This window comes from Lucilia sericata, unplaced genomic scaffold (genome assembly GCF_015586225.1).
Source record: "Lucilia sericata isolate MDLA Ls3-8-SP2 unplaced genomic scaffold, ASM1558622v1 Contig000332F_arrow, whole genome shotgun sequence".
Lineage (NCBI taxonomy): Eukaryota > Metazoa > Arthropoda > Insecta > Diptera > Calliphoridae > Lucilia > Lucilia sericata.
In genome coordinates this window covers 102,597-130,000 of record NW_023994353.1, presented here as the reverse complement: position 1 = coordinate 130,000, position 27,404 = coordinate 102,597, and the positions used below count along the sequence as shown (strand labels likewise).

Here is a 27,404-nt window from a genome sequence, read left to right as displayed (position 1 = left end):
TTGAAAATTTCGACCTGTACTTTGTTGCCAACGATCACAGGGGTACACTGACAGACGGACTTAGCTAAATAGGATTATGAATTGATTTTGAAACGATTGCTATACTTTAAGGATGCTGTAGAACCAACGTATGCCATCTACCATACTATAGTGGTGTAGGGTATAAAAACTTAAACTAATAACATACAAATTCATAAGTTATCTTTTTTTAAATTCATGTTTTATAAAAAAATCCACTTTAAACGAATTTTTTCTTTAACACAAATTTATATTTTATATTCGACTTGACATTTCATACAAATTGCTTTAATTTTGATCACAAGCAATTGTATATATCTTAAGTCGTAGTCGATATTATATCTTATATTAATCACAGGTATAAATTTTAATAAAAATATTAGTATTTTATAGAAAAATAGTAAAAAAAAAACGATTTAAAACAAAGTTGATAACTAAGTAATTATGAGTATAATTATTATTTTCTCAATTCACAATAGACTTTGTGACATACAACGTTACAACATCGATTGTGAATTGGATTATTATTTCATGGAGAAAAAATGCGAACTATTCTTGCCTTCTTATGACCTCCACCTGAAGTTTTCAGCTGGAATGTCTTTTTGAAATCATATTACGATTTTGAAAACTTAACGATTTGGTTAAGTTATACAAATATTGACTAAACTAAAGATTTTCGAATCGAATTCCTCGTCTATTATTGTAATAAATGTTCACATAAAGTAAAACTCGAAATGAAGACTTTTGAGCCAGAATCAGATGGGGTTAGACTAGAGTGGAAATTACTATTTTTTTTTCGGACGCACTGACTCTTTGTCGAACTTCAGGGATAGGCCCATTATTAACATTTAATACAGGGATCAACATAAGTTTTCTAAAGGATTGAAATGAGCTGAATCCAGAAAACCACATTTTTCGTTATATGCGTGTTTATTGCAAACTATTTTTTTGAAAACCCCAGATATCTTCGGGATGGAAATCTTGAAAAATTCTATTAGAAATGCTTTCGAGAAGTTTGTTATTGAAAATCAACAAAATCGATTCATAATTAATGCATATATGAGCTAAATTCCGTTAAAACCCATGATTTGTTTTACAGAATTTTGAATATATTTCAGATTCCATGTTCGGTATATATATAGGAAATACGTATATTAATCGAAAGATCTTATATTTCATATGCATTATGTCTAGGAAAAGAATGAAAGGTTCGAGAGCTTTAACTAGCTGCAAAAGGTACGAGAGCTTTAACTAATTGGCAAAAGAGCTCTGATCTGAACCTCGATTCGTATAAATAGTTCGGCAAAGCTATTGTAGGTTGATCAATAGATTGCAGGGTATCCAAGACCTTGTGTTCGAGGTTGAACCCCAAAGCTATCTAAGTTGTATAAGGAACAGGAGGAGTAACTTTACGCCTTTATTTTAGAGTGAACTAATAGGGCACAACTGATATATGATGATAGTTTTTTTTTTTTTTTTTTTTTTTGTTTAGTTTTTCTATAATTTGCTGAGATATCGCCTGTTGAAAGTTTTTGCTTTAAAATAAAGAGAAATCGATGTTTTAAACATTATGGTTGTTTCGAATTTTAGATTAGAATATCTTAAAGCATTAAGATATAACAGAGGTTAAACTTCTATATTGAAGCGAAAGGAAGGGACTTTCAGATGTCTTAACAAATTTTATAAATAAAGGTTGCTTCGCGCTGTTATAACATCACAAATGTATGACGTAGAGCAAGAATTTTAGGCTAAAATATCTCGAAAGCAGATGTGTTGGACAAATTCTGAAATTCTTTAGAAATTTGACATTTTTTTTGAAAGAAAACTCAATAGTTTTGCCGAAACTCTTTAAAGTTTTCAAACAAATGTTATTAAATGAATATATTTCGGTCTCTAGTTCGAGTCCCAGTTGAGGTTTTCTTTTTGCGAATTTATAATAATGTTATTAATTGAATATATTACGGCCTCGAGTTAGAGTTCCAGTTGGGGATTTTTTTCGAAATTGTAATGATATTTTCAAATTATAAGAATACAGAACACTTTAATGCATTTTCTCGAGCCCGTTACGGTTCGTCATTAGCAATCTTTTTGTGTCACTTGTAAAGATCATCAATTAAACTTACAAGTTTTGTTGAACTAGAATATGGGAATTGTAACAAAGTCTTTATTTCAATTTCATTATAATTTATTGAGTTAGATCGAAGTTTACGAGCTCTCATCTATCATGACTTTTTTGGCGTTGCTTTAGAAAAATTTTGAAAATTTTTTTAACTGAAAGAAAATCTATTGATTAATAGAATTCTTTTTAGAAATTTTTATAAAAATCTATAAAGTTTTAAATTGATTTCAAATATAAAAATATTTTTGCTTTAAAGAAAAAATGCTAGAGTTTGGAAAATTTCACACTAAAAAAATACTTCAACATATTTCTTTAAAACAAAAATATATGGTAAAAGAAATCAAATTAAACTTTACAATTATGCAATTCTGAAACGGCATTGTAAAGTTATAGTGTTGTATGTTTAAAAAACAATACAACATTTAACGCTACAAGGCGGGGAATAAAATTTGTCAAAAAAAGTAGTCAAAATATATAAATTAAATACGCATGCACTTAAAATTTACAATAATTTGTTTTTTTTTTTGTTTCTAGGTATTTTTTCAAATATTAATTAATTTCAAAAAATACTTAACTACTAAAACAAAATTTTAAAAATTTATAGAAAAAAAAATTATAATTTACCTGTGAAAAATTTTTAAAAAGAAAATAGTAGTTTATTTAAGAGGTTTTTTTTTTGAGGGGTTAGGAAGTAAAAGAACCGGAAACAGCATACAATTTGAAAAAATAAAGAAATTTTGACAAAATTGTTTTGATAACATTAAAGCCAATACATTCCAAGGGTTGTTCCGTTTCTTTCAAGAGGGAAGAAGATAAAATTTATAAAAAAATTAAAAAAAAGCTGTAAAATATAAAAAAAATTATTATAAAATAAAAATAAATGATGGGTAAATAAAATTTTAACTACAAATTATTTTTAACTAGAAACTGTTTTTTTTTTTTGCTATAAAATGTTTACAAATTCAATACAATTACACAAAAATTATTATAGCTATTAAGTAGCTAGCTTTTGGTTTTGGTATTCTTAAATAAAATCCTTTACAGTAGTAGGGAGTAACATTTTTTTTTACTAGGTAGTCGGGGGTAGTTTAGAAGAGAAGAGGCATGCATTTTACTTTTAACACTTTAAGAAAAATTAAAAAAGAAAAAAAAAAGAAAAGAAATTTATTTAAAAGTTTACTTTAAAATTAAAAAAAATAAATAAATAATGTTACACGTTGTTTTAAAGTTGGACCAACCAGTTGTAGTGTAGTTCACAGAGTTTTGCTACATTAAAGCAATGGGCTAATTTTAAAGATGCTACAGAGTCTGAATAAATTTTCGATATATTTACAGACATAAATTATTATTAAAGGTGCTTGAAAGAAAACCACGTCCTCTAGCACAGGCTCGAATGGAACAGGGGTTCAATTTAAGACACCTAAAAGAAAAAATTGGTTAGTAAAAATTATTCTTAAAAATTGAGAGAAAATATATAAAATGTTTGAAAAAAAAAAAAAAAAAAAAAAAAAAAACAGGGTAAGGAGGGAAAAGGATTAAAGGTTTATATGTCAAATAGGATTAAAAAGTGGAAGAGTGGTTTAAGAGTGACTGTGGAGATGAGATGTATGAAATGTTTAAGTGTTTTTTAATGTGTATTTTCCTGTGTGCCTAAGAAATAAAAAGTCTTTTTTGTTTAGTTTTTTTTTTAATATTTTTTTTAATATATTTTACATATTAATTTATATTTTATTTATTTAATTAATAATTCAAAAAAATTTTGTTTGTTTTTTTTCCTTCAATATTGTGTAATTTATGTTAAGAGTAAGTGTTAGAATTTTTAAATTTTTTTGTTAAGTGTAAAGTGTGTTTTTTTTGGTTTATTTTAGACTAGAATACACATGTAATATTTATAATATTAATTTATTGTGTTTTTTTTTTGTATTTTTTTAAGTATTTTTAATATTTTCTTTTTTTTAATAATAAGTTTTTTTTTTGTTAAAAAAAATTTTAAATATTTTACATTATATTGCCCAAATTTTTAAGTTTTTTATATTTTTATAATAATAATAATATTTTTTTGCTAATTTTAAATAAAAATTTAAGATTTTTTCATATTTTTTAAAATAAAAAAATAATTTCCCAAAAATAAAAATGTTTTTTTTTTTTTTTTACTAAAATTAACTTCATAATTAACAAAAAAAATATTTTATATAAATATAAATTATATCATACAAATAAAATAATTTTATTATATTAATTTTCTAATATATGAAAAGTATTTTTTTTAAATTTTTATAAAAAAAAAAACATATTTAAAACATTGACTAGCATGATTTTCTTTTAAGTAATTTCTTTTTTTTTATGAGAATAATAAATATATATTTAAAAAAAAAAACAAATTTCTTTTTAATAAAAAAAAATTAATTTTATTATAAATTAAGAAAGAGTTTTTTTCATATTTCAAATAAAAAAAAAAACATTAATAAAACAAATTTTCCACAAAAAATTTGTTAAATAAACCTTAAATAAATAAAAACCTTAAATATATAACATTAAGCTATAGAATATTTATATTTTTTAATATTCACCGCTTAAGGGAATTTTTTTTTAATTTTTTTTATATTTTTTTATTTATTATTATTTTTTTTTGTATTTTTCTTCAAGCTTAAGTTTTTTTTTACAGCATTTAATCTTTTTTTTTTTTCTTTAATTTTTTTATATAAAAAAAATAATTTATAGTTTTTAAAAGTGAATAAAATTTATTATATTAAAAATGAAAATCTTTATTGACTAGAGTTTAGTTTTCATATATATTTTTTTGGTTTATAAATATTAAGTTATAATATATTTTCTTTTTATAAATATATATTAATTAAATATATTTTCTTTTTAGACTATAAAAAATAACTTAAATTTAACATAAAATTAAATACAAATAATTTTTTTTTTAGTTTTATAATATCTTTCTGTCTTTGCTAATGCTAATTTAAAAATTAAATTATAAAAAAGAAATTCTTTGTTTCTGACTAGAAAATTAAATAAATGGCTTCTTTGGGTTTAAAAATAAATGAGATCATTTTTGAATAATTATTAAAAATTAATAAAAATAAATTAAAAAGAAAATGTGTGAAAAATTGAAATAAATTAATAAAAAAGACTTAAAAATAAAAATCCTTAAAAAATATTTAATAAATTATTAAAAAAAAATCGTAACAATTCAGTTTTGCCACAACTGTTATACTAGCAATAAAATCTCAATAAATAAAAAACAAAACTGTTATAATAAAAATAAAAAACCTAAAATATAAAACAACTTGGAATGTTAAAAAATTTTAAAGAAATATTTAAACAAAGTAGTTTATTGAAATAACTGTTATACCAATATAAGAGTTTTCAAAACTATTATAAATTGTAAAATTCTTTAGCATACTTCTGAAAAATAACTTATATAAAGTGAATTGTTATAATTAACATGTTTTTGAAAGAACTGTTATAAAAATATAACAATTTTTAACTAAATAAACGAGTATAACAGTTTTCAAAGTTAAAATCTTTAAGAAATTATTATAAATTGTTAAAATCTTTATTAAAAGGTTACGAATAATTCAAACACATGTTTGAATAGTTATATTCAGTATAACAGTTTCCAAGTTTTAAAGAAATTTTAATAAAAATGGGTCTTTCAAATGTTCTAAACAATATAGCTTGTAAAAATAACTATTACAAGAGTATAACAGTTTTCAAACTGTTATAAATGGTAAAAATTTATAACACAATTTGTTATATAAAGCTACAAATGATTGAAGGGCTATAATTATGGTTTTTTAAGAAACAAATATAACAGTTTTTGAAAGATATTAACTAGTATAACAGTTTAAAAATTGTTGTCAACAGTTTTAATATTTAACATATTTCTTTAAAAATAAGTTCAAATGTTTAAATTATTAAAATTAAGCCTTTTTGAAATAACTGTTATAAAAATTATAACAGATTAAAAATGCAAAAATTTTAAATAACTTGAAATATTCAAAAGTTTATAAAGAATTTATAATAAAAATATGTCATTAAAGATTTCTAAACAATTTACATTGTTAAAATAACTGTTATACCATTATAACAGTTTTCAAAAGTGTTATAAATTGTGAAATTTTTAAAGCGTACGGCTTAAAACATAACTTGACATAATTGAATTATTATAATTAAGCTGTTTTCAAAAGAACTGTTATAAAAATATAACAGTTTTTATAACAGTTTCCAAAATCGAAATCTTTAACAAATTATTATAAAATATGAAAATCTTTGTTAAAAAATTTCGAATAATTCAAACATATACCTGAATAGTTATAATTAATCTTTTTTGAAAGTAACTGTAATACAAGTATAACAGTTTCAAATTTTTTGCTGTTTTATAACTGCAACTATTGAAATTTATTTCAAACTGTATAAACAAATATATGTTAAACACACTCTATACTTGATTTTTGTTTAAATTTTTAAAAAAATTTTAGTATAACAGTTTGGAAATTATAAATTTAATTCTTGCAGAACCAAGTAACCGGGTTTCGAGTATTTTAATATTTAAATCCATTATATGTTAAGGAAATATTAAACATTTTAATAAGATAAACTTTCAAACTTTAAAATAAATAATTTTAATCAACTTCAGTATAACAGTTTTGCAATTTATCTCTTCAGACAAGCTTTTGTTTAATTTAGAACATTTTTGAAATTCAAAATTTTGGTTATCAAACAAATACTTAAGTGTTTAAAAACTGTTTTATTTTTATAAAATTTCAAAAACCTTCTTAGAATTCTAATACAATTAATTGATGTTTTAAACATTGGTATAACAGTTTCGAAATTACAAATTTGAACTTTTAAACTAAAAGGAAGTTACTTTAGAAAATCTACATAGTATATGAACTGTTATATACTATTAAAACTGTTATAATTTTGTAAAAATTGGAAAAACGTTCCATAAAATAGTTCATGGAATTAAAATAGAAAATTTTTTGAAATTTCAGTATAACAGTTTTGTAGTAAAACAAATTGTGTCTTAAGACAATCGTGCAGTTACTTTAGAATATCTTAATGTTTAAAACTGTTATAAACTGTTATATGTGTTTTATTTTTATTTTTTATTAAAATTGAGAATATTTATTATTTTCATAAAATAGTCTTAAAATTAAAATTTCTGTATAACAGTTTTGAGAAATTTGTGTTTTCAAACAAGCAAACAGTTACTTAAGCAAATCTTAATGTTTAAAACTGTTATATAACGTTATATGTGTTATATTTTTATAACATTTAGAAAGCATTCAAAATTTTATTATAAAATTTATTAAAATTTCTGTATAACAGTTTTGTAGTAACAAATTTTTTATCTTCAAACAAGCAGGCAGCAAATCTTAATATTTAAAACTGTTATAAAACGTTATATGTGTTATATTTTTATAACATATAGAAAGCATTCAAAATTGTATTATGAAATTTCTGTATAACAGTTTTGTAATAACAAATTTTTTGTCTTTAAACAAGCAGTTAGTTACTTAAGTAAATCTAAATGTTTAAAACTGTTATAAAACGTTATATGTGTTATATTTTTATAACATATAGAAAGCATTCAAAATTTTATTATGAAATTTCCGTATAACAGTTTTGTAATAATAAAATTTTTGTCTTCAAACAAGCAGTTAGTTACTTAAGTAAATCTAAATGTTTTAAACTGTTATAAAACGCTATATGTGTTATATTTTTATAACATTTAGAAAGCATTTCAAATTATCATGAATTAGAACTTTAATAAAAATCATTAAATTTATAAAAATGTCTGTATAACAGTTTCGTAATCTGAAATTTGTGTTTTCAAACATGCAGAATGTAATTGTAGATCAACTAAATATGTAAAACTGTTATACTTTTTATAACAATTAGAAAATCTAAGAAAAAATATTTAAAATTTTCAAAAAGTCTTTCGTACTTGACTGATTAGTACTTGATTCGGATATTATCGTACTTGCGGTAGAATCGAAACTGATCTGGATTGATACGAACACGGATTACTCTTTTTTAGTGTATAGGCAGAGACCTCCTGGATCTGTAGTACCTATATTAACCATATTAAAATAGTTTAAAATTTAGAATTGCCGGGAAACAAATCATATGATAACAAAACTTTTATAACTTATAAGACAAATGCAAGCTTTAACGGTTAACCTTTTAACCGTTATTTTTAAAAAATTAAGAAACATTAAGAATTTTGAATAAATTTTTGTAATAAAAAACATAAAAAACAAAACAAATTTCAACAAAAAACCTATAATTTTAAAATTTAAATAAAATTCACACATTTTCTTTCATAAAACAAAAAAAAAACTTCAATTTAAAAAAAATTGCACTGAAAATTTCTCACTTTAATTGAGGGAGCACAGTGAGAGCGGATAAAAAGTTATTTAAAACTTCTTCTACATATTTCTTGCTTAAACTTTACTTTAACAACAATTTACTCAGTTTGACCATACATACTCAGTGTCGTAACGCCATTACTACTCTTAACATTAACCTCCGCCAATGACTCCTCCTGAACTAAACAACTGTCACGACTACTGCTCTCTAAAGTTTTGTCATATAATAATTGTATAACTTTCTCCCTCAAATTTTCCAATTTCTATTCGCTCTTCTGAAAGACCAAAGTATAAGTGGATGTAGTGGTGGTGGTGTTGTTGTTGTTGCTGCTGTTGCTCGATGTAATGCTATTGATGCCATTATTATTATTGGTTGCTGCTGGTAGAAGTGTTCCTGCGGCTGAAAGAGTACTGATATTGCCACAACTTGAGGTTGTTATCGTTGCATTGGTATTGGTGGTGTTGGTTAAAGACTTGGTTTGATGTACCAATTGAGGCTGTTGCACTTGTACCTGTTGCAATAACATTTGATTATCTTCCTCGGTACGTTCACGACATTTGGTATTCATGTGACGTTTGAGATTACTGTGTACATTGGTGGCATAACCACACAGTTTACTGCAGAAATAACGAGGCGGTTGACCGCATTCATTTTTCAAATGACACTTAAGACTGTTCTTCCATTTGTAATTGCGATTACAGTTGCGACACACCCAGGGTTTTTCAATGTCCGCATTGTAGATCATATCCTCGGAATGTTCTAGAGATTCTTTACGGGTGCGTTGATTTTGGGTAATCATGCGATAGCGTCTATCTTCGGAAATGGTGGATTTGAATTCGACATTTGAATTTGAAGATCCGGGTTTCATGTCAGACATACCGGCTTTTAAAGTGGATAGAGGAGCAAGTGGCGGAGCTACTGAGCCCGCCATTTTGGGTTGTATACTGGTTATGGTGGCTGGTATGGAGCGCAATTTAATTTGCACCGGTTGATTGGGCTGCAAACGTAACTTCTGGAAATGTTGATGTTTCTCCAGCAGCTCTTGAGGATCTTGCAGTTCGATTTGTGTTACATAAGATTGATTTTTACCCGGATGTTTATTAAGTGACTTCAGAGTTTCCAACGAGACACGTTTCTTAGCCACCAAAACACGATTCTTTTGCAGGTCCATGTCGCCGGACATATTGCCCATACTAACAGAAGGTACAGTTTGTAAGAACTCATCATCATTGTCCAACGAAGTGGTGGTGTTATCAAATCCAGCGGTTAAAATATCTTCAAATTCTTCTTCCTGTTCGATTTTAACACTATCAATGGCCCACATCATGGGACTAGAGAGTTTAATATCATCATAGTTCATATCACCTTCCTCTTCCTCTTCATTGGTTTCAGTGGTGGGCGCATCATCGCCCTCATCGGGCATTTCTTCATCTTCGTCTTGGGAGGATGTGGCAGAATTTTCAATTTTAACCACCACCTCAGTCATGCTATTATTATCATCCACTGCATCCAATTCAACACCAGCGGCAGCCAAAGCAGCTTGAGGATTAGTGGCCGTAGCATCGCCACCAGCCGGGGTAATGCAAGTAATGGTGGTGCGTCCAATGCTGCCAATACGTTGTATTGTGGGTGTATTTTGTGTGGTTAGGTTAAGATTTGTATTAGTAGTGGTAGCAGTAACAGCATTTGTCGAAGGATTAACAACTAAACCAGTTGTGTTGTTGTTGTTGTTATTATTAGTAGCATTGGAATTGGACGTTATCAGGGTATTGTTGTTATTCTTGGTTAATTGTTGTTCTACTAATTATTAGTAATTATTTGGATTATTTTGTTAGTTTTAGTTTTTGTAGTTGTTATTTTGTTTTTTGTTTTTATTTTCATATTTTGAAGCGTGAAAAGAGAATTTATTAAAAGGGGGGAAAATTACAGTTAGTTTTCATATTATCAATTTTCTTATGGATTTGAGTTAAAGATCTTTTGAAGGAAAGTGTAACAAAAGATAAAACCAAAACAAAACAGCTGAAGTTTAGAAAGTGTAGAAAACAAAAACAATAAAGAAATTTTGTAGAATACTTTTTTGGGGAGGAAAATGAAAAGCAAAAAAACTGTAATAGAAAAAAATTATTATAAAAAAAATATAATTGTTACAAAAACAAATGATAAAACTGAAAGAGAAGAAGATTAAATTATAAACTTAAAAATAAGTAATTAACAAGATAAATTAAAATTAAATTAAAAATATTTGTAAATTTTGTATAAATGTTAATATTCTTTATATATAAGGATGCCAGATCTTTTAAATATCTTTCTAGATTTATTGATTTTAAGTCCTAAAACTAAAGCAGTTCTTTAAATGTAAATAATAAGGAAAAAATAAGGGAACTTTTCAAGAAACTCTTTGTAGGTATATATCCAAGAAAGTTTGCCAAAGTTTTACCCATACATATGGTAGAGAAAGAAAGCTCTAAACTTTTATATTTCACAATTCCAAAGCAGTCATCGGCAAAGAGTAAAAAACTAGCAAATTTGAGATTGCTTACGAATGAAACTATAAAGGATTACGAGAGAGCACTCTCCGATATCTGTTTCAAATTCAGTGTTCTATTTTGACATATAAAGTACACGGCAGACTTTTCTATTTCGCTTTTTAATAAGCTTTTCTTACACGTGAAACTTTCAGAGATCGTGAGAGAGCTCTTTACCATAGATATCGGCAAATTTAGGATTCAATTTTGAGAGTATATCCCATAAAAGTGGAAAAACTTATCGATCACCGAAAAGTGATTCATCTCCACTTCAAATGTTAAAGCGGCTGTCGGCAGAGAATGTTAAAATTGCTCTCTGATTATGATTATATTTATATTTTATATAATAGAGAGCTTACAAACGCGAGAAAGCAAGAGAATTCACGGAAGAGCTTATTGCCGAAGTCTATTTGAAAGTCATATTTCTCTTTAAACCAGCTAAATACTCTTCTTTAAGAGAATAAAGGAACTCTGCAATATGGGAAAAATATCGGACTATAGAAGACTGCAGATCGTTCGGGACTTCTTTAATTTGAAAGTAGGCATCGGTAGAGAGCTTACGTACAAGTTGTAAGCAAGGGAGCTCACGAGTAAGCACTTTGCTAATATCTGTTGGAGAGTACTGGATCCTTTAAACAAACTCCATGCTCTTCTTTAAGAGCATAATAGAAAATAAAGTAAAAATTTGTCAGTTATTAAATGAGTTGTGAAAGATTGATCAAAATATCGGTCTTTCTAAGATTTCAGACTTTTTAAGATAGCATTTTGAAAACAGGCAGCGACAGAGCGAAAAAGAGGTTTTTCTTAGTTCCAGACTATGTATTTTTAAAGCCGGCATCGAAGGAAAGTGAAAGAGGCGCATTTTGATTGCTTTGTTTATTTCTTTAAATGTGTGAGCTTTTGTTCAGGGAGCTTTTTGTCGATATCTGTTAGAGAGTTTTGGTTCTTTTTAACCAATATACTTGCTTTTCTTTAAGCCAATATTCGATATGAGGGCTAAAAGTATATAAATCTCAGTCTTTATGAGACTGCAGAACCCTTTAGACTTCTGTATTTTGAATTTCGAAAGCAGAGAGTCAAAAAAGAGATATATCTCATTTAAAGTCGATGTTATCTCTCTCTCTCCTTTTTAAAATAATTTCCACAAGATTCTTAAAACATTAAAATCTAATCTGTCTTTCTAAGACCGTAGGCACAACGCTTCAGACTTCTTAATCAGAGAGTAAAAACCAAAGCTTTCTAATGGATTTCGTTTGTGTTCTATAAAGGTGTGAGCTTTCTTAGAAGCTCTTTGCCGAAATTTGATTTCTTCTTATTTAGAGAATATCGGATTTTAGTGCAAAAAAGCAGACATCAACATAGAGTAAACATGTTCTATACTACGTATGAAAGCAAGAGAACTCACTGGAGAGCTTTTGGCCTTTATCAATTTTAAAGTCAGGATTCTCTCTCTCTCTCCATATTAAGGGAATATTGGATGAGTATAAAAAGCAGGCATCGGCATAGTATAAATATTTTCTTTTTGATTGGTTTCTGATACAATTATGAGTACGTTTGAAAGCAAGAGATTTCACGAGAGAGCTCTTCGTCGATATCTGTTTTAAGGTTTATTCTCTCTAAGCTTATTGAAAGAATATCTTTTAAAAGTGCAAAAAACAGACATCGGCTGAGAATTAAAATTATGCTTTCTGATGGATTTAGTTTATTTTATATCCAAGTGTGAGTATGGACAAAAGTAAGAGAGAGTTCTTTGCCGATATCTGTTTTTAAATCAGTAATCTCTCTCTCTCTTTCTAAGCTTATTGAGCTTATCTTATAAGAGTGCAAAAAGCTGACATTAGTGCTTTCTGATTGTTTTAGTCCACTCTCTAACTGAGTGTGACTACGTTTAAAGTCAATAGAGAGTACTTTGCCAATATCTGTTTTTAATATAAAGTTCTCTATTCTCTCTAAGATTATTATCTTTTAAAAGTGCCAAAATGCTGACATCAGTTGAGAATTAAAATTGTGCTTTCTGATTAATTTAGTTCACTTTCTAGCCAAGTATGAGTAGTTTTAAAATCAATAGAGAGTTCTTTGCCTATATCTGTTTTTAAATCGGTGTTCTCTATTCTCTCTAAACTTATTGAGAGAATATCTTTAAAAAGAGCAAAAAGCAGTCATCAGCTGAGAATTAATATTGTGCTTTCTGATTGATTTAGTTCACTTTTTATCCAAGTGTGAGTAGGGTTAAAATCAAGAGAGAGAGTGCTTTGTCGATATCTGTTTTAAATCCGTGTTCTCTATTCTTTCTAAGCTTATGAAAAGAATATCTTTTAAAAGTGCTAAGAACAGAGATCAGCTGAGAATTAAAATTTAGCTTTCTGATTGATTTAGTTCAGTTTCTATTCAAGTGTGAGTCCTTTGCCGATATCTGTCAAGGTTCTCTTTTTGCTTATTAAGAGAATAAATGATTAGAATGCCAGAATCAATTTGATCGTTAGTGAATACTAATCACTTTTTTGTTCAAACTTTTTGATGAAATTATAAATAAAATTAACTTAAAACTAAAAAAAATTAAAAAATAATAAAACAATATTTAAAAAAAATTAATAAAAATAGATTTTAAAAGAACTTTAATAACTAACAATTATCGCTCAACTCACCAGAGCTGCCATCGTTATAATTCTTTTCCAAAATCGATTGATCCGCCAACATTAACCAATTGCGTACGCGAATGCGAGACTCTTGCTGGGCCGAAGATGATGATGTTGTATTCGTAGTAAGACCTTGATTTTGAGAATCATTTTGTAAATCAACTAGAAAAGGAGAAAAGAAAAAAGAAGAAAACGAATTAGTAAAAGATAAAAAAAGAATTTGAAAGATTATTTTAGTTACAATTAAGAAAATTCTTTGAGTTTAAAATGGATTTTATTTGAAAAATTTCAAATTACTTTATTTGAAGAGCATTTCTTTAGAGTTTAAAGAGAGTAAAGAGAGTTTTTGAGTTATATTTAAATAAAAAAAGGACATTTTAACAAAATAAAAAAGACGGACAAAAATATTAAAAAAAAGCAAATTGAAATTTAACAAAAAAATTTTATAATTAAAAAAAAGATTAAATAAAAAAATTGAGTTTTACTTACTTTTAAACAAAAAAATAAATATGTAAGTGTAAAGGTGTTGATTTGTTTGTGTTGTATTAAAAGAGAAAAAAAAAGAACTAAATTGCTACAAAAAAATATAAATTATAAAAAAAATGTAAAGCTAAACAAAATTAAAAAAAAAAAGGAAATTATAAAAAGTCTGGGCACTTAATTTTATAATAATTAATACAAAATTTTCCAAGTTTTTTTTTGTTTTTTTTTTTATAACTTTATTATACAATAATAAATTTTTTTTGGGGGGGATTTTTTTACATTTTTACATATAAAAATTAATAATAATAAGTATAATAATAATAATAAAAAAAATATATAAGGGGGAGAGGAAAATTATTAAAAAAAAAACTTATTTTACTAAAGATTGTTGTTGCTTTTGCGTTATGAGTATTTTTTTAAAATATTATAAAAAGAAAAACAAATAAAAAGAAATTTTCTTTAAAATTGTAGCAAAAAAAATTTTTTGTTTTAAATAATTTTTTAAAGTTTATTTATTTTTTTATTTTTTGTAACATTTAAAATTATTATATTTAAAATATATATATATAGTTATAAAAAAATGTTTTTTTTTGTTTTTGTTTTTTTGTAAGCCCAACACCAATTAGAACCAATTACAATTATTTAAAAAATTATAACAAAAAAAATTATAGTTAAACATTATAGTTGAAAAAATAAAAGAGAGTATATAATATAATTGTTTTAATTATTTTAAACATTATTTGAACTATTGTATGTGGAAAAAAATACTATTTTTTTGTAAAGAAAAATATTTATTTTTAAAAAAAAATTAGTTTTTCTAGTTTGTCTTTTTTTTGTTTTAAGTGGAATGTTTAAAAAGTTGCAGTTCCTAAGAGAAAAATTATTTAAATAATAATAAATTAAGGGCTATTTTGTTTTAATAAATAAATATTTTATATATATTAAAAAAAATATTAAATTATTTTAAATATATGTTTGTATATATGTATATAAAAAAAAAATTATTTGAAAACTATGTATTTGTGACGTGTTGGTTGATCAAAAATTTATTTGTGCTCAAGGTAAGGGATTAGCAAAGTTAAAGAGACTGAGAGAGTATGGAATGTTAGGAGAGGAATTTGAGAGAGAACTTTATAGTCTAATCTGTAGTTAAGTCCATATTATAAGCTGTAGTCTAGACTATAGGTTAACTCTATTCTATAATATAGTATATAGTTTATGCTATAGTCTAGGCTTTAGTCTAGTCTCAGTCTAGAATATAGTTTGGTCTATAATCAATATGTAGTTTAGTCTACAGTCTAGTCAATAGTTTAGTCTATAGTTTAGTCTATAGTTTAGTTTATAGTGTAATCTATAGAGTAGTCTATGGTATAGGTTATAATCTAGTCTATAGTATAGGTTATAGTCTAGGCTATAGTCTAGTCTATAGTCTAGTATATATAGTCTATTATACAGTCTAGGCTAAAGTCTAGTCTACAGTCTATAGTTTAGGTTATAGTGTAGTCTATAGTTTAATCTACAATTAGGTCTACAGTTTAGAGTCTAGTCTAGGCTATAGTTTAGTCTGTAATCTAGGCTGTAGTCTAATCTATAATCTAGTATATAATCTAGTATACAATCTAGTCTAAGCTATAGTTTAGTCTCCAGTCTAGTCTAGTTTAGTCTCTTCTCTAGTATATAGTTTAGTCTCTAGTCTAGTCTATAGGTTAGCCTATAGTCTAGTCTATATTTTAGGCTAAAGCCTACGCTATAGTTTAGTCAATAGTCTAGTGTAGTGTATAGTCTAGTCTAGTGTATAGTCTAGTCTAGTGTATAGTCTAGAGTTTAGTCTAGTCTATAGTCTAGTATATAGTCTGGCCTATAATCTGGTCTATAATCTAGTCTATAGTCTAGTCTATAATCTAGTCTATAGTCTAGTCTATAGTCTAGTCTATAGTCTAGTCTATAGTCTAGTCTATAGTCTAGTCTATAATCTAGTCTATAGTCTAGTCTATAGTCTAGTCTATAGTCTAGTCTATAGTCTAGTCTATAGTCTAGTCTATAGTCTAGTCTATAGTCTAGTCTATAGTCTAGTCTATAGTCTAGTCTATAGTCTAGTCTACAGTCTAGTCTACAGTCTAGTCTACAGTCTAGTCTATAGTCTAGTCTATAGTCTAGTCTATGGTCTAGTCTATAGTCTAGTCTATAGTCTAGTCTATAGTCTAGTCTATAGTCTAGTCTATAGTCTAGTCTATAGTCTAGTCTATAGTCTAGTCTATAGTCTAGTCTATAGTCTAGTCTATAGTCTAGTCTATAGTCTAGTCTATAGTCTAGTCTATAGTCTAGTCTATAGTCTAGTCTATAGTCTAGTCTATAGTCTAGTCAATTGTCTAGTCTATAGTCTAGTCTATATTCTAGTCCATAGTTGAATCTATAGGCTAGCCTACAATCTATATATTCACCCCTTTCGCGAATCAATGATGTGCATTTGTTATCACGAATATTCCGCGAATTCTTCATTCTCCTTAAAAAAGAAAAAAATCTGAATATTTAAAAAAATTCTTAAAATTTTAAAGGGTCTACAGCAGATAAACCGTTTTAAGTCTTAAATTCTGAAAAGGTAGGTACCCACCCACGTTGGGGTCAAAAACTCTTTGTGATGTTAAGTAATTGGAAAAAAAAATGTACAAAAATTCCCATAACCTACTGTTTATTAAGAACCAGGGTTTCCTTAACATCCATCTCCCTCGTCATTACTCTTGCCTTAAACTTTTCCCTGAACACACTTCTTTAAATATAAAAAAAAAATATATTGAGAAAAATGTTTTCTTTTCTAAAAGCACAGCTTTTTTCTTATATGGAATTTGTATATAAAAAAATAAACATAAATATTTTAATAAATAAGATTTAGGGAAATTATTTTCTTAAGGGAATTTTTGTGATAATAAAATATTATATTATATATATAAATATATGTTGTATATAAAATATTTAAATTTCTTTAACACAAACTAAGTACCTGAGGTTTTGTTTTTCATTATGTTGTTTTTTTTTTTTTTGTTTAATTTATATAAATATATAATTTTTTTAATTAACTTAACTAAAACTTGTATTTCTTAAAATTATAAATATGTATGGCTTTCGTTTAAATGTTCAATATTATAAAAAAAAATTTAAAATTAAAAAAAAAAACTTTTTGTTAAGAAAATTTTAATGTGTTATAAATTACAACAAATTTTTAATTTGTTTAGCAAATTTTGCCAAGTCAAAAAATATAAAACAAAAATTATACTCTTCAAAACTTTATAAGGAAAATCGTGGGAAATATGAAAACATTAATGGAAATTATTTAATAATAAAAAAAGGGAAGACAGGTTTGGATAAACTATTAAATATATAAAATTTTGTTAAGGTGAACTTAAGAAATTTCTAAAAATTTTGTATTAAAAGAAGAGCATAATTAACGGCTTAGCCGTTTTTGTAAAATTATTTGCCTTTGACTTGGTTTTTTATATAAAAAAAGAATTTTGAAAAAGTAAACAGAGAAATTAACAATAATTTTTTTTTTAATTTAAATTTAAAATTTAAACCTGAATAAGAGTAAAAAAATATTTCAAAAAACAATTTGGAATTATATAATGGAATTATCGTCTTTTTCTTTTGTATCTTTACAACTTTAAAAGTGTTTGCTTGTGTATAGAAACTTTTGAAGTCAAATATTGTAAAATTGTTGTAAAAACTTTTCAAGTTTTCTTTTTTTTCTTGTAGAGTTAATTTCTTTCTTTTTAGAATTATTGCTTTTTTCGAAACTTTGTTTTAGATTAATTTTGAGACTTTTTTAAAGTTAATGTCGTTTTTTTTTAAGTTTTTCTTAAAAACTAATTTTATTTTTGTCTAAAGGCACTTTAAAGAAATTTTGCTTAAATGTTAAAGTAATAAATTGGAATGCTTTAAAGCTTAATTATAGATATTTTTCTTTTTTTTTGAAAATTTTATTTTTTTTATTTGAGCATAATTTTTAGATTTCTTATTAATTTGAGGTATTTTATGTTGATTTTTTGTTGTTGTTGTTGTGGTATGTCACTTTAAAAAGAGCAAAGAGAGTATTGAAGAAGTTGAATTTTAATGATATCGTACAGATTATTAACTGATCAAGACTCTGGACTGATATATGGTCTAGACTAAGGGCTGGTCAATAGACAAGACTATTGGCTGATCTATAGTCAAGACTAATGACTGATCTATAGTCAAGACTTTTGACTGATCTATAGTCAAGACTATTGACTGATCTATAGTCAAGACAATAGACTGATCTATAGTCTTATCAAGTGATCATTAGTAAAGACAATAGGCTGATCTATAGTCAAGAATATAGACTATTCTATAGCCTAGACTATAGACTGATCTATAGGCAATACTATAGACTGCTCTATAGTCAAACTATAGACTGATCTATAGTCGAGATTATAGACTATTCTATAGTCTAGACTATAGACTGATCTGTAATAAAGACTATAGACAGATCTATAGTCAAGAATACAGACTGATCTATAGTCAAGACTAAAGGCTGATCTATAGTCAAAACTATAGACTGATCTTTAGCCAAGACAATAGATTGATCTACATTTTAAACTATAGACCGATCTATAGTTCGAACAATAGACTGATCTATAGTCAAGATTATATACTGATCTACAGCCAAGACTATAGACTGATCTTTAGTCTAGACTCTAGACTGATCCGTAGTATAGACTCTGGATTGATCTGTAACCCAGACTTTAGACTGTCTACAGATCAATAGCCCCGACTATAAACTGTTTCATAGTCAAGACTATAGACTGATCTATAGTTAAGAATATAGACTGATCTATAGTCAAGACTATAGACTGATTTATAGTCAATACTATAGACAGATCTATAGTAAAGACTATAGAGTGATCTATAATCAAGACTGTAGACTGATCTATAGTCTAGATTATCGACTGATCTATAGTCAAGACTATAGACTGATCTATAGTTAAGACAATAGACTGATCTATAGTTAATACTATAGACTGATCTAAAGTCAAGACTATAGACTGATCTGTAGTCAACACTATAGACTGATCTATAGTCAAGACTATAGACTGATCTATAGTTAATACTGTAGTTTGATCTATAGTCAAGACTATAAACTGATCTATAGTCAAGACTATAGACTGATCTATAGTTAAGACTGAAGACTGATCTATAGTTAAGACTATAGACTGATCTATAGTCAAGAATATAGACTGATCTATAGTCAAGACTATAGACTGATCTAAAGTCAAGTTTATAGACTGATCCATAGTCAACACTATATGCTGATCTTAGCTCAAACAATAGACTGATCTATAGTCAAGACTACAGACTGATCTATAGTCAAGACTATAGACTGATCTATAGTCAAGACTACAGACTGATCTATAGTCAAGACTGTAGACTGATCTATAGTCAAGACTATAGACTGATCTATAGTCAAGATTATAGACTGATCAATAGTCAAGTCTTTAGACTGATCTATAGTCAACACAATAGACTGATCTATAGCTCAATAGACTGATCCATAGTCAAGATAATAGACTGATCTATAGTCAAGACTATAGACTGATCTATAGTCAAGACCATATACTGATCTATTGTCAAGACTATAGATTGACCTATAGCTCAGACAATAGACTGATCTATAATCAAGTTAATAGATTGATATCTAGCCTAGACTGATCTTTAGCCCAGACTTTAATTTTGGAATTCTTCATTTCTCTAGCTTTATAGTTTAACCTTATTGTTGATTATATTTTGTTTTCTTTTTAACATATTTTGTTTTTAACTAACTTTCAATTAATGACTCGATTGGTTATCAATATTTTCTCTTAATTTGAATTCGTTGCATTTATGAGGATTTTTTTTTTCGTAAACTGTAGTTTAACATTATAATAATAATAATTTAAAATTAATTAAGCCATGATAATAATATTAATTAAACCTAAACCTATAATATTGCCTTTATATTTATGAAAAAAAAAAAGTTTTTTTTTTTTTTTTTTTTGATATAGCAAAAGCTTTTAAAGTTTTTCAAAAAATATCCGCTGAGAATTATAATGTTGCAATATTTTGAGGGGGTGGAATTTGTTAAAAAAAAAACAACTATGGAGTTTAAATAAAGGCTGTGGTGAAATGTTTGAGCAAAAAATTTTTTTTGTGGGACTCGAACTCGAGCCTTTAATAATAATAGAAATTCGAATTTGTTAGAACATAAATCGAAAAACCGGCTTTCGTATGTTTAGCTTAGGGCAGGGAATTGTTGTAACTTATTTGCTATAATTAAAATAAAATGGAATATCATTTTGCAAAGTTGTCTTTTAAGTTTTAAGGAGGAATGCCAAAATTATTATAATATTTATTTTATATTTAAAAAAAAGTGTAAAATTTAACAATTTGCTGGAATTATAAATGGCATTAGGGAATCGTTGAGTTTTTTTTTGTCTTTTTTTTAAGGGCAATTTTACTTTGTTTTAAAGTAAAAAAAAAATATATAAAAAATAAATTATGGTTTAACAATTATTATTTAAAAAAAATAATTAAAAAAATTTGGCACACTTGTTTCCATATTTCACATATTTCTATCGTTTTTTTTTTCTATAACAGCTACTAATGTGATTAGAATTTTTTTTGTTTGTTTTAATGAACCCTGATTGTTGTTTTTTATTTGTTTATACAAAAAAAATGGTAGTGTATTTACAATAATATGTATAAAAGCTTTCCCACCATATACATATTCCTTTAACGGTTGCATTTAGTTTAGAATTTCAGAATTTCTTCTGTTAAACTTTTGTTGTTAATACGTTTTTTTTTTCTTTTTCGTTTAAATAAATTATTTATATATTCCCTGATATAAAAAAAATCTCTCTCTTGCTAAGCTTAATATGGTAAAACTAATTTAAATTAATTAAAAAAAAAATTAAAATAAAATTGTATAAAAAAAAATATTAATATATAAATCTTGCCTTTTTTACCATTTGCTTAAGGAAATGGTAAAACTATATAATTCTTACGAGAAATGTTGACGCAATTCAGCTACAGCTGTAGATGATGACTCATCACCACCACCCGCACCCGCACCACCACCACCGCCACCTACACTAGAACCAGCTATTTGAGCACCTACAGTGGCAGTGGTGAAACTTTTTAAATCTTCAATTTTGAAAAACTTTTCCTTGTGCATACGTTCCATATGACGGCCAATGTGCATTTTCTGTTTAGCTCTATACACACAGAAGGGACATTGGAATTGTGGCTCTTTGCCACATTCCCATTTTTGATGATTGCGCAATGATGATTTCAGCTTATAAACACGACCACACTCTGGACAAGGATGACCAGCACCATTGCCAGAGCCACCCACACCCAAGGCCGCAGCACTGGCTAAACTAAGGCCACCATTGCCGCCGGCACCACCACTTATTAGATTGCTCATGGCATTGATACTATTCAAAATATTAAGACTTATACCCGTGGCTCCACTAACATCGGCAAAGGCCGAGTGATAATCAGCCCCTGAACCGGGGCCATTACCACCACTTAGATTACCAGTAGTATTGTCATCGGTATAACTGTTATCACTGAGATTACCACTATTATTGGCCGCCTGAGCTGATTTCTCGGCGGCTGCTTTTAACATTAACACCGTAGCCTCTTCTTCGGTGAAATGTTTAATTTTTTCACCGCCTCCACCGCAAGTCGTTTGTGTTTTATCCTTATCACTGGCCGACGAACAATTCAATGGGGTACTTGTGGCCCCCTGTTCGCTTAAATCATTATTAGAGGGTGTGGGTGAAGCCAAAAGGGAAGGTCGTTTTATCGGTGATTTACGTTCAATTTTACATATATCCTTAGAACCGCCCACACCATTGCCAACACCACCCTTTTCCATTGTCAGATCGGTTGGAAATACTAAGGGATGTACACCTTCACGTAGTTGTGTTACTAAAGGCATAGCCAAACGGGCATTCCATTCATTCCAAGTTAGACCCGCTATACGTGTAATACTTAAATCTGTAGATTTGTGTTTATATATGTAGGTAAATTTTTTTAATAAAAATCCATTTTGCAATAACAAATTAAAAGTTTTTAGTTTTATTTTTTTTTTCAGATTTTTTAACGTAAATTTTTTGTTTGAATCCCACGTTGTTTGAAGTAGTGTTGGTTGTTGTTTTTTTTTCAATAATTAATAAACACAAATTCAAAAAAAAAAAAAAGAAGAAGGAAAAAAGAAAAAAAAGAAACACAATAAATAAAAATAAAATGTAAAAACTTAAAGGACAAATACTTAAATAAAAAAAAGAAATAATAAACAAATTAATTTGAAAAAAAAATTACAAAATATTTTTGAAAATACATGTATCGAAGACTTTTCGAAACAATTATAAACCACACTATAGACAGACCAAACTAAACTACAGACTGATATATATTCAAGACTATAGACTGAACTATAGTCTAGATTATAGAGTGCTCTATAGTCAAGGCCATAGATTGATTTGTAGCCAGGACCATAGACTGATGTGTAGTCAAGACCATAGACTGATCAGTAGTCAAGACTATAGACTGATCTATAGTCAAGACTAAAGACTGATCTATAGTCAAGACTATAGACAGATCTTTAATCAAGACTATAGACTGATCTATAGACAAGACTATAAACTGATCTATAGTCAAGGCTATATACTGATCTATAGTTAAGACCATAAAATGATCTATAGTCAAGACTGTAGACTGATATATAGTCAAGACAATAGACAGATCTATAGTCAAGACTGTAGACTGATCTTTAGACCAGACAATAGACAGATCTATAGTCAAGACTATAGACTGATCTATAGTCAAGACTATAGACAGATCTATAGTCAAGACTATAGACAGATCTATAGTCAAGACTATAGACAGATCTATAGTCCAGACAATAGACAGATCTATAGTCAAGACTATAGACAGATCTATAGTCAAGACTATAGACAGATCTATAGTCAAGACTATAGACAGATCTATAGTCAAGACTATAGACAGATCTATAGTCAAGACCATAGACAGATCTAAAGTCAAGACTATAGACAGATCTATAGTCAAGACAATAGACAGATCCATGATTTATAGTTAAGATAAAGAATAATCTATATTCAAGACTATATACTGACCAATAGTCAAAACTATAGACTGATCAATAGCATAGACTATAAACTGATATATAGTCAACACTATAAACTAAAATATAGTCAACACTATAGACTGATCTATAGTCAAGACTATAGACTAATCTATAATCAAGACGATAGAATAATATATCGTCTACACTACAGATCATTCTATAGTCAAAATCTAGACTGATCTATAGTTAGGACTATAGAATAATCTGTAGTCTAGACTATAGGATGATCTATAGTCAAGACTATAGACTGATCTATAGCCAAGACTATAGGCTGATCTATAGTTAAGACTATAGACTGAACTATAGTCAAGACTATAGACTTATCTATAGTCAAGACTATATACTGAAATATAGTCAAGATTGTAGACTGATCTATAGTCAATATTATAGACCAGACTATAGACTGATCTATAGACCAGACTATAGACTGATCTATAGACCAGACTATAGACTGATCTATAGACCAGACTATAGACTGATCTATAGACCAGACTATAGACTGATCTATAGACCAGACTATAGACTGATCTATAGACCAGACTATAGACTGATCTATAGACCAGACTATAGACTGATCTATAGACCAGACTATAAACTGATCTATAGATCAGCCTATAGACTGATCTACAGACCAGACTATAGACTGATCTATAGACCAGACTATAGACTGATCTATAGAGCAGACTATAGACTGATCTATAGACCAGACTATAGACTGATCTATAGGCCAGACTATAGACTGATCTATAGGCCAGACTATAGACTGATCTATAGACCAGACTATAGACTGATCTATAGACCAGACTTAGACTGATCTATAGACCAGACTTAGACTGATCTATAAACCAGACTATAGACTGATCTGAAGACCAGACTATAGACTGATCTAAAGACCAGACTATAGACTGATCTAAAGACCAGACTATAGACTGATCTATAGACCAGACTATAGACTGATCTATAGACCAGGCTATAGACTGATCTATAGATCAGTCTTTTTAAAACACTATAGACTGATCTATTCACCAGACTATATACTGATCTATAGCCTAGTTTATAGATTGTTCTTTAGTGCAGACTATAGACTGATCTGTATTATATTATGATCTCTAAGTACAATTTCTTTTGCAATTTTTTTTCTTGTTAAAATTTCAAAATATTTTGTAATTTTTTTTTTTTTTTTTTTGGGTAAAACAAAATTATATTTAAAAAAAACTTTAAGCAACATTTTTTCTTTAATTAATTTTTTTAGAGGGGGAAATTAAATTAATTATTATTGTTTTAATGCCAACGCCAATTAAACATATAAAATTATATAAACAATAGTTTTTTTAAACTAATTATGAATGAAATGATGATGGAATGAATGAATGAATTTATTAGAGAGAGAGAGTGAGAATAAGCATGAAAATGAGCAAAATGAAAAATGATAAAGCCAATGGGGAAAAGGGGAAAAGAAAATTAAGCAGAAAAGTAACAATTTCGAAAGAAATTTTGTTGAAATTTTTAATAAAGAACTTTGTTCTAATTTAACTTTACTTTTCTGTCTTAAGTTTCTAATCTATTCACCCCATTTATAATGAAATGCATTTTCAACTATAAAAGCAATAAAAAAATTTACAATAAAAATGAGTTTCGTTTTTCTTTTAAAAATGAATTAAAAAAAAATGATAATTAAATTTCAAATTATAAGCGGAATTACTTTTTGTAACTAATTTTTTTATTATTTTGTTCTCTGTTTAAACAAAAAGCAAGCAATTTATATACAAAAACAGAAATAAAACAAATTGAAATAATTTCAAATTAAAAGAAAAACAACAAAGAAAAACACGTTTTAATTGTAAAATATGGTGTATTTTTTTGTAAAAAAAAAAGGATAAACAAAAAAAAAGGGAATTAAATAATTGACGTGTAATTTTCTTTTGCACTTTTTTTTAAGGGGGATAAAAAGGCTCAAGGAAATGTGAGGGAAAAAGGGTAGCGGCACACAGTTAAAAAAATTTTTTTGCTAGAATTAACACACTTTTTTTAGAAACAACTAAAACTTAAAAAAATAAATTTTGTTAAAAAAATTTTAAAAATTTTTAAGTTTTATTTCTTTAAAAAAAAAGTGTGTTTTAGTTGTGTTTTGAAAAAAAAACATAAACAAATTGGGGGGAAAAAATAAAGAAAAAAAAAAAATAATAAATAAATAAAATATAAATTACAATTCCTCTGCCAACAGGCGTATAGTTACAGTTGCCTTTTTTACATTTGGTCCTTTAGACATTAAGGATGTTGGGAGTGCTGCGGTTTAGCTTCCAGGCAACCTAGAAAAAAGAGAAATATATTAGTGAAAGAAAACAAAATGATTAAGGGAAAATATAAAAGATAGTTGTAAAATTTTGATGATACTGGACTGTTGTATAGTCAAGACTCTAGACTGATCTATAGACCGGACTAAAAACTGATCAATAGTCCAGATAATAGACTGATCTATAGATTAGACTAGAGACTGATATACAGACCAGACTAGAGACTGATCTATAGACCAGACTAGAGACTGATCCATAGACCAGACTAGAGACTGATCCATAGAGCAGACTAGAGACTGATCTATAGACCAGACTAGAGACAGATCTATAGACCAGACTAGAGACTGATCTATTGACCAGACTAGAAAATGATCTATTGACCAGACTAAAGACTGATCTATAGAACAGACTAGAGACTGATCTATAGACCAGACTAGAGACTGATCTCTAGACCAGACTAGAGACTGATCTAAAGACCAGACTAGAGACTGATCTAAAGACCAAACTAGTGACTGATCTATAGACCAGACTAGAGACTGATCTGTAGACCAGACTAGAGACTGATCTCTAGACCAGACTAGAGACTGATCTGTAGACCAGACTAGAGACTGATCTCTAGACCAGACTAGAGACTGATCTCTAGACCAGACTAGAGACTGATCTAAAGACCAGACTAGGGACTGATCTAAAGACCAGACCATAGACTGATCTATAGACTAGACTAGAGACTGATCTATAGATCAGACTATCTATGATGTATAGTCCAGACTTATAGACTGATCTATAGTCCGCATTATAATCTGAACTATAGACCGATCCATAGACCAGACTATAGACTGATCTGTAGTCCGCACTATAATCTATAAACCAGACTATTGGCTGATCAATAGACTGACCAATAGACTAATCTAGAGACTAGATTGATCTATAGTCCGCACTATAATCTGTACTATAGACCAGACTATAGACTGATCAATAAACTGATCTATAGACTGATCTATAGACCAAACTATAGACTTATATATTTCATACACCAGACTAAATACTGATCTATGGTCCAGACTATAAATTAGTCTATTGATCAGACTACAAATTGATCTATTGATCAGACTACATACTGATCTATAGATAAAACTATAGACTGATCTATAGAACAGACAATAGACTATACACAAACTGATCTTTATACCAGACTTCCATATTATAAACTGATCTATAGCGCAGACTATAGACTGATCTATAGACCAGACTTTAGAGTAATCTTAAACTGATCTTTAGACCAGTCATAGCGACAATTCAGATAATAGACTAATAATAACTAAAAGTTTAGGCACTAGACAAATCTACAGTCCAGACTATAAAATGATAAACTGCTACCACTATAGTCTGAGCTATAGATCACTCTATAAAGTGATCCTCCTTCCTTGAATCCACATGGCTTTTAACATCCTTGTCAAACCTGTAAAAATAAAAGAAAAATATATTAGTATAAATTCTATATAAAAAAATTATTGAAAAAGGAAAACAAAAATTTTTTAAATTATTTTTTATCTTTTAATAAAACTCTTGGTATTTTTTATAATAATTTTTATTATTTTATATATTTTTTTTATTTATTGATTTATACTTTGTTTTTGTTTATACATTTATAAAGTAAATTCTAATAAAAATTATTATTATTAACTGCTTAATTTTTAATAAATTGTGTGTGTATGTGTGTTGTTTTTTTTTTTTTTCTTC

The 27,404-nt window shown here is 27.3% G+C and overlaps 3 protein-coding genes and 1 long non-coding RNA gene across 4 annotated transcripts in view; all 4 read right to left on the bottom strand.

The window, feature by feature from the left end:
* The window catches only part of LOC119603726 (longitudinals lacking protein, isoforms F/I/K/T), a 193,232-nt gene that overhangs the window by 68,200 nt on the left and 97,628 nt on the right, over positions 1-27,404 (bottom strand). The window lies entirely within an intron of this gene.
* Positions 3,207-3,562, bottom strand: LOC119603732. The gene is made up of 2 exons (XR_005231423.1): positions 3,352-3,562; positions 3,207-3,260 (listed from the first exon to the last, which is right to left on the bottom strand). It is a non-coding gene; the product is annotated as an uncharacterized LOC119603732 (long non-coding RNA).
* LOC119603737 (longitudinals lacking protein, isoforms J/P/Q/S/Z-like) lies at positions 7,662-10,328 on the bottom strand (the record flags this gene model as incomplete). Its single annotated transcript, XM_037955895.1, has 1 exon — positions 7,662-10,328. A coding segment is annotated over one exon (1,542 nt), but the record flags the coding sequence as incomplete, so codon positions are not given.
* On the bottom strand, positions 17,403-25,705 carry LOC119603727 (longitudinals lacking protein, isoforms A/B/D/L-like). Its single transcript, XM_037955885.1, has 2 exons — positions 25,578-25,705; positions 17,403-22,220 (listed from the first exon to the last, which is right to left on the bottom strand). The coding sequence occupies exon 2, from the start codon at positions 22,159-22,161 to the stop codon at positions 21,217-21,219; it is 945 nt and encodes a 314-aa protein (XP_037811813.1). The 5' UTR covers positions 22,162-22,220; positions 25,578-25,705; the 3' UTR covers positions 17,403-21,216.

What these genes read in the sequence shown, in the direction of transcription:
- LOC119603727 (XM_037955885.1), bottom strand. Translation starts at nt 22,161, where the DNA reads ATGCCTTTAGTAACACAACTACGTGAAGGTGTACATCCCTTAGTATTT.